This window comes from Ylistrum balloti, unplaced genomic scaffold, assembly GCF_031769215.1.
Source record: "Ylistrum balloti isolate Yb309-2 unplaced genomic scaffold, AGI_CSIRO_Ybal_v1 Utg371582, whole genome shotgun sequence".
In the NCBI taxonomy this organism is placed as follows: domain Eukaryota; kingdom Metazoa; phylum Mollusca; class Bivalvia; order Pectinida; family Pectinidae; genus Ylistrum; species Ylistrum balloti.
Genome location: NW_026782813.1, coordinates 52281 through 70852, shown reverse-complemented (window position 1 = coordinate 70852; position 18572 = coordinate 52281). Strand labels below are relative to the sequence as shown.

The 18572-nt window shown below is 32.7% G+C and overlaps 1 protein-coding gene across 1 annotated transcript in view; it reads right to left on the bottom strand.

Annotated features, from left to right (window-relative positions):
- Positions 1-2823: 2823 nt before the first annotated feature.
- The window catches only part of LOC132563095 (cleavage and polyadenylation specificity factor subunit 5-like), a 47758-nt gene continuing 32009 nt past the window's right edge, over positions 2824-18572 (bottom strand). The window contains exon 7 of the mRNA XM_060227853.1: positions 2824-6112. Within this exon, the coding sequence (XP_060083836.1) occupies positions 6091-6112 (22 nt within the window). The 3' untranslated portion in view covers positions 2824-6090. The remainder of the gene's footprint in view (positions 6113-18572) is intronic.

Here is an 18572-nt window from a genome sequence, read left to right as displayed (position 1 = left end):
TAAATGTAGAAGGTAACTATATCTAGGAAATAAATTTACGTTATGATTCAATAACAATGAATTTCCAAACACTACAGGAAGGACATAAGAATTATACCATCTAACCCCATTATCTAATTTTTAGAATGCGTCTAAAATCTGGATAAGACTAAGCAACTGCTGTTCCCTTATGTTTCTCTTTTAAGACACCAACTCACTTTCAGACTAAGGCTAGACAACACCTCACTTTCAGACTAAGGCTAGACACCACCTCACTTTCAGACTAAGGCTAGACACCACCTCACTTTCAGACTAAGGCTAGACACCACCTCACTTTCAGACTAAGGCTAGACAACACCTCACTTTCAGACTAAGGCTAGACAACACCTCACTTTCAGACTAAGGCTAGACACCACCTCACTTTCAGACTAAGGCTAGATACTACCTCACTTTCAGACTAAGGCTAGACACCACCTCACTTTCAGACTAAGGCTAGACACTACCTCACTTTCAGACTAAGGCTAGACACCACCTCACTTTCAGACTAAGGCTAGACACCAACTCACTTTCAGACTAAGGCTAGACACCACCTCACTTTCAGACTAAGGCTAGACACTACCTCACTTTCAGACTAAATTTAGACACTACCTCACATTCAGACTAAGGCTAGACATTACCTCACTTTCAGACTAAATTAAGACACTACCTCACTTTCAGACTAAATTTAGACACTACCTCACTTTCAGACTAAATTTAGACACTACCTTACTTTCAGACTAAGGCTAGACACTACCCCACTTTCAGACTAAATTTAGACTCTACCTCAATTTAGACTACGTTTAGACACTACCTCACTTTTACACATACTTTAGACACTATCTCACTTTCACACATACTTTAGACACTACCTCACTTTCACACATACTTTAGACACTACCTCACTTCCACACATACTTTAGACACTACCTCACTTTCACACATACTTTAGACACTACCTCACTTTCACACATACTTTAGACACTACCTCACTTTCAGACTAGATTTAACCGGTGAGAAATTGTAAACGCCAAGAACATCACAGTTCTGGCAAAGATATCACAGTGCGAAAAATCTCAGTCATAACGTCGGCTCAAACAGAAAAATATTTGCAGTGTTGACAACCGAATATACAGCAATGTAGTGTCGACATTCAAAGTATTCAAATATGCCCCGGCATCAACACTCCAAGATGCTATAGAATCGACGATCAGCGACAAGTTATCACTGCTTAGTTGTTGTCGAAGACGACAAATATGTTTCTGGTGAAGACTGACCTCTGAAGGTAGGAAACACCCGCTGATCACTTGGGCACATGGCATATTATGACAATACTACCAGTATTCACGTCAACATATTTATTACTGGAAAAGGTTACATGACTCGGTATAAGCAGCAAAATTATCTCAAATTTTAATGTCACGGACTGTTCTATTATAATTCTGTCGTGTCTTGGTATACAACCTCCACAGGCATGACTAGAAATGTACCGACCAGCTGAAGAATCGTTTCGATGGGAACACTAAAGCAAATTCTGCCGTTAATTTTGTTTGTTAACATTCAATGAAGCTAGTGTTGAGAACGCAATCAACATTAAGAAAAATAAAAGTCACCTATCCCCCTTTATTTCTCGGTGAAGCTGAAGAAATATATTTTTGAAATATTGGAGTTCCAGAAAAACAAACTGGTCAAAAACATGCCTGGGAGATGCACCAGCCTAAAATTCAATTAATGTAATGATTCTATATTTTTTTAAAGAACGTCAAGTACATCTGTATAATTTGAACCGTGCCATTATCCCAAAGAATTTAAATGTGAATCACGTGAAGAAAATTTATGAAGAAGTCCCGAAGTAACTACTTGCGTTTGTGACAAAGTAATTTATGGAAATGGAGACATGACACAGTCCGCACTATTGTTTTACACAATCTCTTTCTCCGATTTGAACACACTGTACTACAAACAGTGTACTGGGACCAAATCCACGTCTGGAAACAGTTGAAGGATTACGCAATTCATCTAAACATTTATACGTTTGAAAATGCCAAGTAATTACTTTCGTGTGTATCTTTTCCGAATCGTGACTTCTTTTAAACGTCTAGTAGAACGTGTCTGCTTACATGTTTCCACTACCTTTCTCGTGGGTGCTCCTGCCTATTCTTAGACTCAAGTAAACGTTCCTTAATATCTGTTTAATCTTAAATGGATCTTTGGCAGACTGTTACGATCGGATACTATTTTTTTCATAGAAGACACATTTTAATCTGACGTTTGAGCGTTGTCAAACACTTTCAATTCAAACGATTATACAAAACCAAATGCAAGGGAACATCACATTTTGATACAAATTTAGTCCCTCTGACTCATCTCTTTTTTTAATTTAAAAAGTACTTGAATCTAATAAGAAAAATATTGATAGTTACCTAGATATTATTCCAATTTTTGTCATGTTTTTTTCGCATCGCAAACGATTTTACAAACTAAACATACCCAAATGTAACAGTTGTCTGTATTTTCATCGTTTTTTTTAAGCTTTAAGGTTTTTCCTGAAAACTTGTGCCGCTCATATCATTCCGCACAATAACAGATCTGTAAGCATTTTTAAAACCAAAATATCAATGCCATTAAATTTTTTGTACGGTTCAGCCACTTAATTTACATTTCGGTTAGAAAGAAGACAATACCAGGCCCTTCATGAAAGTGCAACCGAGATAATCTAAATGATATCCAGAGCCTAAAATATTACATTTTGAAAACGTCTTACCCGCAGCATTGAGAATGATACAAGACAAAAGTTGAAATAGTGTTTATTACATATAATTACATAAAAATAAAGTAAAGATATGTTCACCGCAACTACATACAGTGTTGCAAAGACAACTCAAAATCGGTATTGTTAAAAAAACTGTTTGCTTTAGATGAAAAGCTGTCTGATATATCTGTATCATATATTTCGCATATTTACGAAAGCTGCTCATAAAAAGGTACATGGACTTAGATATAGCCAAGTCAGTGGTAGATACATGCATCAAGGAATTTTTTATCACGTGTCAAAAACGAAATTATCTGGGATGTGAAAACAAACTTGTACGTTGTTGATTTCTCGTCCACCATCTTGCTTTCTATAAAGAGAACTCTGCACATCTTGAATAAGGGAGACAACCCTCTTGTAACCATAGTTTCCGGTAAAGAAGACCATCTCGAATGCATTCTCACGTACAATGGAAACAATCTTGCACACGTTCTCATAAAAGTACAATGGAAACAAACTTGCACACCTTCTTCCAAGAAACAGACAATTTTGCACACGTTACAGCGCACCATGAAACAATTTTGCATGCCTCCAAGTATGGACGCCATCTTGCTACAGGTCTCTAACGTTGCCACTGGGATTATCTCTGTAATAACCTACACACAAAGCTTGCAGTGTTGAGTTGTACTTTTTTATGTCTGTCATACAATACTCATTAAAGAAAAATTATGTGACCAGAGGTCGTGTGTGTTAAGTTTTTCATGGTCACCTATAACTAAAACAATGACTTTTTTTGCAGTTTGGAGAAAAGTAATATGAAATTGATTTCATGTGTAAGACTCAATAAAAAATGGTTCTTGAGATTTAGAACTCATGCCGGATTTAAAAGGAGGTAAATCATTGCAATGGTGGCCATTAACCACTGCTGTGTTAAAATGTTCCAAATCAGCAATTTGCTTTGAATCAATTCACCAAGAACTAAACAATTACAGATTATCTATGATAGCTTTGTGACAACGTTTTTACATAAAAAATCTGAAAATCAGATTACATCTCTCATAAAAACGCACATTCTAAAAAATTCTAAAATATAACCTTTTTATATTGAAACAAATCTGTAAACATGCTAAGTACAATGTTGTAGAAAGTGTAAATGTACTCTTCCATATGCTTATGAAAACAACTATTGAAAAAAATGTATTGTTCTAGTTGCCTACGTCATTATGTTACACACTCAAAAAACGAAAACATTTTGCTCTACTGAAGTTCACACAGAAACTGTATTAATCTGATTTTGGTCTAAACATTAAAAATCAATACGAAATAAGCATATCATTATGATGTTAATGTAGAAACTAACCATGCAGCAACTGCAAACATATGTCTATGAATGCCATTGCTCTATTATGACTTTTTTTTATATCAGTAACAAAAAAAAAAAAAAAACAAAAAAAAAAAAAAAACAGCAACTGCAAACATATGTCTATGAATGCCACTGCTCTATTATGACTTTTTTTATATCTGTAACAAAAAAGCAGCAACTGCAAACATATGTCTGTGAATGCCACTGATCAAGTGACGACTTCATTGTACATGTTATTGTAGTAACATTGAAAAATTGTTTGCTGTCTGATGGCTATTTTGTTCAATTAAAAGCAAACAAAGCTTTCAAATTGATTTGAATATTGCTAATTCATTTCCACGTTTTATTCTCATTCCAAGGCAAAATTTCAATAACAGCAGTGAACTGCTTCCAAATGGCAAACGGCTACAGGATAAATAAATATGTAGTGCAAGTACAAACTAAACTGTAAGTTTCAAGCAAGGAGTTTAATATTTAAAATGCTTAAATCCAGCACCATCAATTCTACTTGTCGTTTTTAATGAAATATACATGGCAACTTATTTCACTTCTTTTCAAGCAAAACAAGATTAAATCTTTAAAATGGTTAAAGATATAGTCAAAATATAGAAAAAAGGTATTAAATTGGAAATCTGTTCAAACTGTTAATAAATTATTGGATAACCTAAACCTACTACAAGAACATCTCAGAAACAGATGCTTCACTTAAAAAAAATTTCCACATAAAAATTGAATTCATACAACTCAAAGTGTCAAACTTCATGCTGTTTCTTTTTATTTAATACTGCTAAATCTTTGTTTTTTGTGGAGGGTTTATTTTCATTGATTACTTAGGTACACTTAATCCACAGATTTATATGTCCAAGAATTACTGAAGATAAGTATAAGGAGATATACTGTGCTCAATGTAACCATAAAACTAAGTGTCCATAAAAAGTATTGTTTTGAAAAGCTACTGAAAAATTGAGTTCAACAAAAATATATGATTTTACAGTATATAAGTCCTTATATATCTTGAATCAGAATCCGTAAATTTATTTTTGTAAAATTTCATAATGAAGCCAAACATTTCATGTTTAAAGAGAGTCACTATTGAAATTATCAAAGATCATTTTCAAAATAAAAACAAGGACAAGTACAAAAATGAAAAAAAAGGAAAAGATTTTGTACCTGAAACGGTGGCAGTACAGTAAAACATCTTTGTAAAGTTACTCTGTGGAATCTTCAGTAAGCTTTATCACAAACACAGTATGTGATGAGTGTGTGCTTTATAATGAGTTTTTTCAAACTGCATTTTGAACCCCATCTCAACAAATCTATTTGTAAGACAAACAAATTTTCAAACAAATGGAAGCTTGTTGCTTAATTGTTTCAAAATGTATGCATCCTTCAATGGAAATTCATAAATTTACTTCCAACTTACAGTACAAAATAAGTTAACTATATCCAGGTGAAATAGCATTTTTCAGAATTTCTACTAAAACTGCATAGGTAAGGTTAGACTTAATAAGTAATATACAGATTTGTCATATTATATCCATACTATACAAAAGGATTTTGCTATCAGAAATGGTTTTCATGGTATACAGATTTCAACAGTAACATGTGTTACTATACAAAAAAGCTACTGACAGAACCCACTCGCTATTGCAAAATCTCTCATCTCATGCTGAGTGAAAACAAAGAATACAAAATAATCGTACGACACAACAACTTTTATTCAAAATGAATGATTACGTATGAAATGATTTTCAATATATGCACTGCTGCCAATGGCAAAATAAGAATTCCTGGTGAATCCGATGATTTTTCCTGTGTACAAACATGTGTACATAACTACATGATTTTCAATGACATGAATTTTGTAATCCAATGTTGTCCAGTATTTACATACAGTCAATTTCTGCAGAAACCAGTCACTGATCTTCAATGGATAGTCCTGACCCATCAAACTGCCTTCTTAGTTATAGATGAAATTGAACCTGAAAAGACAAAAACAAGAAAATGATATAAATATCAAGTTGCAAAACTTAAATCGAAGACATTCTTTTTTTAAAAAAAATTTAGCTCTCTCTCTCTCTTTAACAAATTTCTAGCCAAAATATACAGTAACATTTGTCTTGAAGGTCACTTTTTGGTTACCTTAGTAATGCAATTCAAAGTGATTGTTCCTCTATATAAAGGCCACTTGTGCATAATGGCCTTTTTCTCTGGACCCTTCCGTGACAGGTTTGAGTGTAAATATAACAATTGAATGCTATTTAGACTGCATTCTTAAAGTTGAGAAGAGAATTAAACAAAATTATAACATCTGAAACTTCTAATTCATACAATTCTGCTGCAATGCAGTTGGCATTTCAAATACATTTCAGGATGTTTGAATTTGTGTACATTCACAGGTTAGAGTTACTCCCCTTAAAAATATTTTCAATACATATTCATAATTACTTATTTCCAGTTGTTCAAAAAGATAGTCAAGATAGATTGACATATGAACAGGAAGGACATTGGCATCCTTACATAATCACATTTTAAGACAGAGGAAAAATAAGCATTATATTAACTTATTTTAACTTTAAATGTTTTATCTACCCTGAAGGATATACCCTTGATGTTGATATCAGAGTCCATACTGAATGGAGATGCAAGTGGCAAACTCATTAAAACATGATAAAGGTGAACTAATTAAAACATGGTGAACTAATTAAAACATGATAAAGGTGAACTCATTAAAACATGATAAAGATGAACTCATTAAAACATGATAAAGGTGAACTCATTAAAACATGATAAAGGTGAACTCATTAAAACATGATAAAGGTGAACTCATTAAAACATGATAAAGGTGAACTCATTAAAACATGATAAAGATGAACTCATTAAAACATGATAAAGGTAAACTCATTAAAACATGATAAAGGTAAACTTATTAAAACATGATAAAGGTAAACTCATTAAAACATGATAAAGGTAAACTTATTAAAACATGATAAAGGTAAACTTATTAAAACATGATAAAGGTAAACTCATTAAAACATGATAAAGGTAAACTTATTAAAACATGATAAAGGTAAACTCATTAAAACATGATAAAGGTAAACTAATTAAAACATGATAAAGGTAAACTAACTTATTAAAATTTGATAACATTTCTTGGTGTAGACATTAGAGGTTATAATAAATGAGTTACTTATTTAGTCACAGTAACCAAGATTTCTTATTGTAAATATCAAAGCTTTTTTGAAAAGGAGATAAAAACGAGTGAGTAATTAAGAGTAAGGAGGTACTATACAGCCTTAAGTAAGACATTGTAGACATAATTCCATGTCATTCAAATGTGATTTTCTATTTTAACTGTTGCTATAGTTCCAAAGAATTCCATATCAAAGTTCTACCAAAGTCTAACTATGTATGTGGTTGTATACAAGCGATAATCATAATTTAATTGTGTACTTTTGGTAATAAGAACAGAATTTAAAGACAGGGGAAATGGTAAAAGGCATGGAAACTGTTGATAAACGGCTGTAATTAGAGGATAATTTCCATCTTTTGACATCATTCAATATCATTTAGGTTGGTAAACGAGGACCCATTGGGCTCTGTAATGGTTCACTCTAGCCAAAGCTGAGAAGCAATAAAACCTGCTTGTAAGCCTTAGTGAGCTATATAGTCTACCAATAGCTTCTAGCTGTGGCCAAGGAGGATTAATTGTCAAGGTGATAAAACATGGATAAATATTTCATTGTAGAGTTTTATTGGTTTAAGAATGAAAATAGATTAGCTACAAAACAATTAATGCACAAGAAATTCGAAAAAAAACTGTTGGAAAGTTTATTGTTGAAATGGAGGCAACCCAAAAAGTCCCCACCTGTGCGAGAATCACGGATACTGACAGTCTCATAAATTTTGTAAAGGCTCTGTTCGTTGCACAATACATTTCCAAGAAAATTTCATGAAAACAGTATGAGGAATACAATTACCTCACATCAAAGCCCTGTAAAACTATCGCTGTAATGAGCTGTGATGGGCATAAACATCTTTCCGACAACCCATTACAACGTACTCAACAATTCGGATGACTTTTTTCCAATCTCACTTGGCAAGAGGCTTCATTGAGTTGGTCATTAAAATCACTCACCATCACTGGGAGCCGGGTGAAGAAGGATATATTGAACAAGCTAGGGACCCATGTAAGAACTGAAATGGACACATAAACAGTTGCCCAGTCTGTTATGGCCATCCTAGTATTACAGGCCTTTTTAATTGGTGTCCCGGGTTTAAAGTTTTTCAATGTTCTTGAAAGACTTTGCAACAATCAGATTTCCTCTCAAATGGAAGATAAACCAATTTTATTAAGTGTGCCTCTCATAACCTTTTTCAGACATTTGAAAAAAAAAAAAAAATGAATGGATATCATGTTTTTCACTGTTATATCATCAACTACTAACTGGCACAACAAACAAATCTGGAAGCTATTTTAACTGTGGTTATTTAGAAAGCAAATAAGAAATTCTGCTTGTGATGTTAAACAAATAAACAAAAAAAAAAAAAAAAAAGAAAATCACATACTGCGGTGGTTATTTCAAAGAGATTTGGTTTCATGGATGCTATAAGGTAGCATGTTCACATTTACAAGACTACAATTAAAGCTGACATCAGTGGCATATGTAATACCTGTTTGATCAAATCTGTTGCCAAAAAACCACAAGCTGGTTGACAGTAATTGGTTTTTTATCTGTATACTGGTGAGTAACGTTTGCCGCTGACCCCTTCGGGAGCCACAACCTGACAGTGTACATGTACTAGCATATCAGTCAATTGAATTATCCCCCCTTGTTTCTAACCTCCTGTATGGCATTTATCAGGCCATAATCCTATCTACAATTACACTTTACAAAAGTGAAATCGGGGCACCCTGATCACTCTAGCATCTGACACATGCAGGACTTTATAACTTTCAACAGATCATTTGATTTAAATCTTTCCTTTTGGAAGTTTCAGGATGAAATTCTCATTGAGTACTTTGACTTTTTGTCTGTATAAAAAAGACAAGTGTAGGGGTAATTTTTTTGTTTTACTTCATTTTCAAGTCACTAATATACACTGACAAATGATCCACCTGTTCAGATTTCATGTATTCTACAGAAAATAAGACAGTGAAATATCCATAGCCCTTACAAGTGCTGAAAATGGTTTATCTTGTTTCATATTTAACTTAATCACAGCTCTTTGGCATCTTGGGTTCAAATGTAATTACTTTTGTATGTCTTTAACGACCACCACAAAAAAAACCAGATATATGAAATCCAAAATCAGACCACCATTATTTCAAAAGTGTTTTCCTGTTTCAAATAATTTGTTTCAATTTCAGCATCTACACATTTTATTCTGTATTTCAAATAAAACAAATAAAATCTTAGTCCACCTTGCCTGAACACAAATGTCTTTAACAATAGGTATAATGACCAACGTTTCATATTGTGTTGTAAACACTTTCAAAAATTGGCTGAAACTGTGGGATATTTTTAAATGTTTTGAAACTCTCATTCATCACTCTGATAATGAAGAAATAAGGCCTTTATAATGTTATAGAAGACTAGAATTCCTGATATATACATGGTCAGGTAATTACATACCTGTACAGATCTAATCAGGTAACCCATTCCTCCCTCCAAATTCCCATTACATGTATAACTATATACAATACAGTGTGTAGTCATTAATCTTTGTGGAGATTTTATTTTCAATGATTTTGATGATTAATAATTCCTAATTATTGTGAATTTACATATTCATGAATCAATCAGCTATTAAAAATTTAATGTGAGTTTCTAAAATAATTTCTTTGCTACTGAAATTTCATGTATCAATCATAAATATGAACAAAGTGCCCACAACATTTTTGTTTGTTATATTTGTTTTTTTTAATACATTGTACAACATTTGAGCCATTTGTTTAGTGCTTGAACAATTACAAATAATAACAATATAAATCCTAATTATGACAGCATTGTAATTACCATCTGAAGACTTTTTATTCTCTTGGAAATTTAATTTTAGTTGTTAAATACCTATAAAAAGCTAAACCTACGAATATAACAATGTAAATCTGGATTATACATCTTCAGCAGTGACACACAAGTCCTTAATCAAACAGAATCAACATGAATCACAGAAAGTACATGTAATAAATGAAGAATGACAATCTACAGGAAGTTAAGACTGTATACTTTGTGACCTTGATTTCATAAATATGTCAAAGATCCGGCACACGAGAACATTCTGTGACAAGTACCATCTAACAAACACCAGAGGCACTCTGGGAAGATCAAAGTCTCTTATTATGTTCCTATCAAAATGAATAAAAATATTTTCTGGTAAATCTTAAAGTACATCTAGCCAATGAAATACTGTCTAATAAACTCCAGGAGTTCTCTAAAATTTATTTCACCCTTCTAGAGTTAAAAAATTCATCATCGTAAACACCGGACGAAGAACTGCAGTAAAAATAATGATTCTTCATAAGGTAGGTACGTTCAAACACCAGATAAATCTCTGGCCAATATTACACATCCTGGCGTCCGTAACCTTATTATCTGTATTTGTGATTGGTTTAGAATAATGAAATCTGGAAGAAATGGGTGATCAGTATGGTTGATGGCGGATCTGATGCTGGTACTGTATCGCCCTGTTGTCATCATACAAAGGTGCGCAATCAACCAGTACACAGTCCCCAAACTCATGAATTATGGCACTGCCAGGAAAAGCGAGCAGGTTTATGACCCGCTAAAGTAGTATTAATAATGCTATCACCTCTTTTAGCCTGACACTACAGTAATTCTTCCAATCTTGTTCAATGAAAATATGGCCGGTTCCAGCACATTCATTTTTCACACTAACATGTACCTATCCATTATTCATTGGCTAAAATTACAAAACTCAACACCAGCGTTGTTGCCTGTCATTGGCTCGCCAGGGTGCCGCATGATTACCAGTATATAAGGCTTCTTGACATTTTACTGCCGTTCTGCTGAAGATTTCGAGCCAATCCTGTAGTTGAAATTTGTTTACTCAATTGAAATTCGAACAAGTTTCACTGATTCCAAAGTCCAATTTTAAGTCACATTTAGTAAAGCCTCATGGCCAGTTGAAATTCGATACCCTCTGTAAATCATACAAGTTGTACTACATTGTATCAAAATATAAAGCATCATCTTGATCATCACATATACCATATATTGGTACAATGAGATGAAATATCAGTTTGGATCAACAGATTTCCTTTCAAAATCACTATCACGAAAAGCACTTGTAAGATAATCAGAAGACCAGAATTTTTCTCATGGAATTTTGAGAGTCATCCCCAGCAAATGGTATCAAAACGAGCCTGTCGAGAGTATTATAAAGTATTTCAAACCTGAAATCTGAAAGAGGGAATGAAGGAAATCACATGAGATTTTTTTATCCAGAGAGAAAATCAGTTTGGGATGCTGAAGAATAGGATGATGGGAAAACTAAGCTTTATATGTGTTACAGTTAACACTTATCCTTCTTCATCGGGCGGTCAGGTGGTGCAGTGGTAACACACTCGCCTTTCACTCAGCCAACCGGGGTTTGATTCCCGAAACGGACGTGAAAAGGTAAGGGGTCACCTGCCCGACCACGTGGGTTTTCCCCGGGTACTCCAGTTTCCGCCCACAAATAAGACCCCTCGCGCGCTTACATCCGGGCCAACAAGAGTGATTAGTATAAGTTGACATAACTTGTTTCGCAATTGTTGTAAAATAAATTAAGTTTTTATTGTATCTTCTTCATCTAAATCATAATTGTTGAAAGGTATTAACATGAACCGTTGTTGTTTGTAACATCTTGAACCTGTGCTCATTTTAGAATTTGTTCATAAAATATGTGGAGTCTGAAGGTATGATTTTTCACTCTAACATCTATATAACATCCTGGATCAAACATGATCAAAGTTTATTGTAACATGTTTTAATCATCTTATATTGTTAACATATCTATGATACTCAAAAATTTCTGACAATGTTTATATTCTGAGAGACCTCAGGTCATATCACTCTCACTCCCTCCTTCCCTGATCATGAAATAAGTATACAAAAACATCTAACTAGGGGTTGGAGTATTAAAGATATATGCTGTCAGAAAAGCACATTTTTAGCTTACCACTAAGACAAAACGACTCCTATGAAGATTGTTTTTGGAGGGACATTCTTGTTATAAGATACTGTGAAAAATTTTCTTTGGGTTGGTAAATTCCAAAATGAAAACTCATATCTCTGACATGGATTATTCTGAAGCAGTGGATATAAGTGACTCACTATCAATATAAGCAAGTAAAAGAACATCTGGATACTCAATAGCAGGTGTGTTCTGAACAGGGATGAGTGGGCCTATAGATCTTTGTACATATATTTCAATAATCCGTTTTAGAAAAAAAGCATAGCCAAATCAACTTTCTTGGAAAAGTACATTGTTACCACCATATGTACACAAGATCACCAGTCTGACTTATTTTATCATTATTTCGGCACCCTACTTTTCATTTCACATTCAGTGTACATTTACCGTAATATAGTACAAGTCCTGTTGATATATAACCAGCTCATACATGTGTCAATGATAATAATGCTTCACATTAATCATTTGTCTAAAGAAGTTGACATTGGAGTCATCGTAACATCTGAACAAATACTTTTTATCTGGTAGCAATATAATAACTTCTATTCCATATAACAGTTATAAGATATGCTACCTCATAAAAGACGGGTGTGATATTTTATTAAGTATGGACATTAGGGAACTTACTAATTACAACAGATGAGACTGAATAAAGTTCTTTGCCATATTAATATTTCTGTGATACAAAGAACTGACACTGCCAATAAAACAGACATATTGCAAAATGGATCCAGTTCTTTGAGGTACAATATACAAAAAAAAAATCTATATCATACCAATGACTTTCTCATAAAAATAACAACATAAAATTTCTCTTGGAATCAAATGATTCACATGGGTGCTTCATAACAAAATATCAGTATTTCCTTCCGCAGCCATGTCTGAACATTTTTTTTTGAAGTCTGACACTTGGCTAAAGAATATCTTCAAGAATTCTCTGAGGATTTTGTAACAGACATCTTTTCATAATGCTCAACATTTCTTCTTATGACAATTTTACCTCTGTTTTTCTTTGTAAAGTCAAGACTTCACAAGTACTTGGCATTTACTCTTCAGAAAATCTTACAAACTATAAAATGAAAACACGTTGATCAACCATCTTCCTTAGAATTTATCTGACACAAGAAGAACAGTTTCCAATAGTACTTTCCTTTCAATATTTGGATAACATAACACTGCAACATTTGTTTATATATTTTTTCTCTATTAAAATTTTTGCAGTTTTTTTAAAAAGCATGAAGGAAACAGGAGAAATAAATGAAAAGACTTTAGATTAAATTAATCATTTCAATTTTACAGTTTTCTCTTTTTCGTGGTTTTATCCCATCCCTGAAAATAGCTAAAAAAATGTCTCAAAAATGAGAAGTTTTACAAAAAATAAATGGGGCAATGTATAACCTATGAATCATGTAAAAGGGAGAATGATATTGCAGGACAACCATGGAGAATAGTTGGAATCTTTATCACATTTTATATGGTCAAGTCAGATACTGTATACAGTTCAAATACATCTTTACAGTTCACCTGAGATACAATTTTATAATGAAATTTCATTTTACAAAAGAAAATCTCTTAATAATGCCATTTCTCATCCATTGAATGAGGACACCGATCCGTGACCTGCACCAGAGAACATCACCACTGACTAGGAGTGGTCATACATCTCTACATATTAATAGCATATAATACACTGTAACACTGAGTAACTGGCACATCCGTTCAAAATTGCGTGTGTTAATTCACCAGCAAGGTGTCCCAAGGAGTAAAATTTTCACTGCACTTCAGTTCCACACATTTTGTCCTTGATTTTGTCAACAGAGCAAAATTGAAAAATGGGCTTAACTAAATGTTTTTACATACCTAAGGCAAGGCGAGAATGAATAGTTCTATGCAAAGGTGAACATTTTCCCACATGCACAATATCTTAGTAAGCAGGGAACATCAGGGGATAAGACTTTTTCATGATCAAACTACCCTTCTGCCAAACAAGAATTGTCTTGCTGTTTTTAACAAACAGTTAACAAACATCTTTAGATGACATGAAGCGGCCTCCCAGATATTGTTCACTGTGATAAGCACCTGCCTTAAATGACTCTGTCCAAAGAGCAATAAATCCAACAAACAAACAAATAATTCTATTAACTATTCATATTAGATTTGGGAACCATACTGAAACATGCTGCAGTAGGTCTGAAAAAATCTGGCTTCAGGTATATCACTTAATGGAATTTTAAAAGTCAATGCAAAGATACAGTACTACAACAGGGGCTAAAACTCTGTCTATTATTAAGTCCTTGGGGAAACATTCAAAAGTTTATGGTGTTTATTGGTATTTTGTATTGTTGTTTCAATTGTATGTGAGTATTGTACTTTAGAAGTTGAAGAAAATAATTTCATGTAAAGACAGAGAAAATAACAACCTGAATGACTACGTGATTGTACATGACATTAACCAACTTCAACACTGAAAAACAAAGTACATGATGTTCTCAGATAAAATATGGAAGACGTTCTATTGAATGAGTCCCTCATCACACCTTCTCATATTTGAACAGAAGATGACAAGAAAGTAACTCAGTTAAAAACTTATGGAAAGCATAACAAATGTAAGTTTTCTGATTCTTCTCAGGAAATAAAACATTTGATTTACTTTTCAGAAACTGAGCAAAATACAAGAATAAAATGTGGGTAGTCTGACATGCTGTAAAATCACTCAAAATGAACAATGTTAAAAAGTCAAGAAAATATTGTAATGCTGTTTTTTCATTTGTTCATTTGGGTTAGTTGTTTCAATCCTAATGAAGCATAGAAGTTTTTCACAAATGTCTTAAAAAAATCAATCAAACATTTATTTAAAAAGAAAAAAAAATAAATAAAAGAATCCCTATAACAAGTGATAGACATAAAAATAAGCAGGCTCAACGAAGAGTTGAAAATTCTGGGGAAAAAAAAAGATACATTTACAAATATAGATGTCATGCAATGGACATATAACTTATACACACATTTTTTTTCTGAAACAGTTTTTTTATTTTGCTCAAAACAAAATGGTAAAACATAAGAATAATATATAGAAAATATGTTGACATATTATAGTGTCATTATCTATGGAACTTCATAAAGATTTTGGAATATGTTTACAAAATTAGAAACACAATATTCCAAAGTTTTCAGGTCTTACAGGTATTGCACAGTTGCCAGTACTAATCCAAAATGTATCAATATCTCAAAATTCAAAGTCACGTGATCAGGGTGGGCTTATTGCATCATACTGAGTTGAAATTGTATTTGTTGGTAATATGACTGAACAGAAAAAGATATGTGCAGGCTTATTACCAGGCATGGACTTATTGAATAATGGATGAATAAGGTACACATGAACAAAAATAAATTTGTTGACGATAATTTAAATCAAGGTCTTCATATAAATACTATATTAACAAGGTTTGATAAATTACCTTTGATATATAGTGCTGCAGATTTCTAATTTGAGTAGAAATTCACTGCACTAACAAATTTTAATCTAATTTTATGAAATGAAATTATTTGTGACAATAATGTTGCAGTAGCTGCCCTAGCTAACCTGGTCTGTAAAATTCTACTACATTATCAGCAAAAAGTATCCAGCTCCAGTGTCTAAACTAATACCAGCATACTTTGAATCGCGACTTCATAAAAGGAAAAAGGGTGATTTTTAATTCTACTTTGTAATGACTATTTTACAAAATATGATTTTTTTGATATTGCATTATAAAAGAAGATTAACAAAAAATATATAAATAAATAGATATATAAAGAATTGAATTTAAACCATCTCAATATGATGGGTTTGGTAGTAATTTTCTATCTTAATTAGTAAAACAGTCACGATGTATAAGCTTAGCACTAACTATATATCAAGTAAGTATTTCATTTACTTATTCAAGCTAATGAAATCACATCACCTAGATAGATAAAATGGAACTTCAATAATGAAGTAAATCATATATTTGCTATCAACATTTTAAAAGAGACCAGATCATATAAGTTTCATTTTCAAGATTAAACGTCTGTGTACTTTGATTGGTGAGCGTGTGGACAGAAGCTATACAACTTACTATAGGCTATTTTCAACCCCAGCGGCTGCATACAATACCCTCAAAACAAACGAAAACTTCACCATAGCAGGTGGCTTACCCACCAAGTCATCACTTTAAGAGTCTAAATCAGTATGTGTCCAATTTCTATATAATTCCCATTTATAATTCGCCCAATGTGAAATGTTTGCCTTTTTTCAGTTGTTTCTGTGATTCTAATAAGCAGCTTGCATACTCAAATTGGGCAGCATTAGCATTTAACGCTTAAGACTAGTATATTGTGGGTCGTCGTTTCAATGAATGCCTTGAATAAAATGGAATAAATTCAAATGTAATTTACAAAATAATAAATACATGAGCTCTGTAGAAATATTAAAAGAAGAAGAAAAAAGCAGGTGGCCAATTGCAGAAAAAAAAATCATTTCGTTTATTGACAAGAAAGAAAAGAATCATTTATATCCATGAATACAAAAAATTTCATGCATTTCCAATTGAAACTTGAGGTTTCTAAAGACGATGTTTGAATAGAGATAGCTCTAGTCCTTTAATCTGACAATAGTACATTTCAGGATATCTTCCTGCAAAAGGTCAATTAAGACAAATCTTCATATGAAATGGCATTTCAGGACAGCCGTGCTCATTAAACAGGTCATTTAAGGTTAGATTTATAAGAAAGGTCAAATGAGGACAACTCAAGTCCACCGGTAAACGTCAATTATACACAAATCTCAATGCTATAATTTATCAGCAACTACAGCAAAAGACAGACACAGATTAACTTAACTGAGATTACATATAAACTTAAAGTGTTAGATAAATTTCACCACAGAGACGTCTAGCTTCTTAATTCCATTTAATATTTAATTAATCTGATTATAGCTCATGCTAACAGTACAAAAAAAAGCGTAACTCAGTAACCTCTTGATACACATTCTGGTGTAATATTTTCCATGATTTCTCCCCACTTTTGGGTAATGACCGAATTGGTTTCATGGAAAGTACATGCCTCCTTTTTTTGACCTTGTGAGTAAAAGTTATAACTTCTTCATTATACAATAAAAGAGATATTTAATTTGAAAAATAAAAAAAAATCAGGTCTATTTTAGGAACAGTGAAAAGTTTTGTTTTTAAAAATCTTACTCTTGATAGAAATTTTATGATTTTGACCAGAATCAATAATTACTAGATTAGATTAAAATGTAATTAACTTTTCTATGGTATATAAAAACACTGGTGTGTGGCATTATGTATCGTTATTACCAAACTCAGCTTCATAATAAAGGTGATTTCAGTTTGATCTTTCCCTATTTACAAATGGAAAAGTCTTTAAACGAACTGAAGTCAGCAGTGCCCTTTGAAATAGAGTTCTAAAGGTTTTTCCAGTTTCCCCCCACATTAACACTGATTCTTCAATACTATAACTCACTGTAGCCAACAAGAATGGTTATGAACCATTAATGTTCCATGACAGCTATAAATCGATGCTTGGAACAAGTGTTTATAACATTTTTATGCACCTAATTCTGTTGAATCATGCTATAAAATCTAATCTTATTAAATATTACAATAATAATATAATGTATAGTCAAAAACAACTTGGTTAAAGGGCCATAACCTTAGTAATTATACTTGAGGTCAAAAACAGGTTTTGGTTACAAACACTCTGCCCTTCCAACACACAGGAACTCACAGATAAAATTTCTCTCCAAGAATTGTAGCTGATATTATGGACAAAGTGACAGAGATTGAGCGAAGACCTCATATTCTATACATGCTGTGGTATAACATTCTTTAATGCAATATTCATTATAAGTCTTCTAATGAAGTATTCCTCTGAAATTGGTGAGTTTTCAATTTGAGTAGATGCGATATATATGGGCCCATAACTGACATAACTCTAAAAAGGCAGAAAAATAGAAAAAGTTTACTAACATGATAAAAAAAAGGTACAACTGATGACAATGACATCTGCATAAGTGAGATGGACGCACACTTTATCTATGGATAACCATCTTGTCAGGAATAATCGTAAGAGTTATCACAATACGCCACAATGCACCATGTGACTACTTTTTCTTTGTACAGCCCCATGAATTACTGTGTAGAATACTCGGTGTATCACAATTACTGCACAACATTAGCAACGGATCAGAAAAAACCTGTGGAG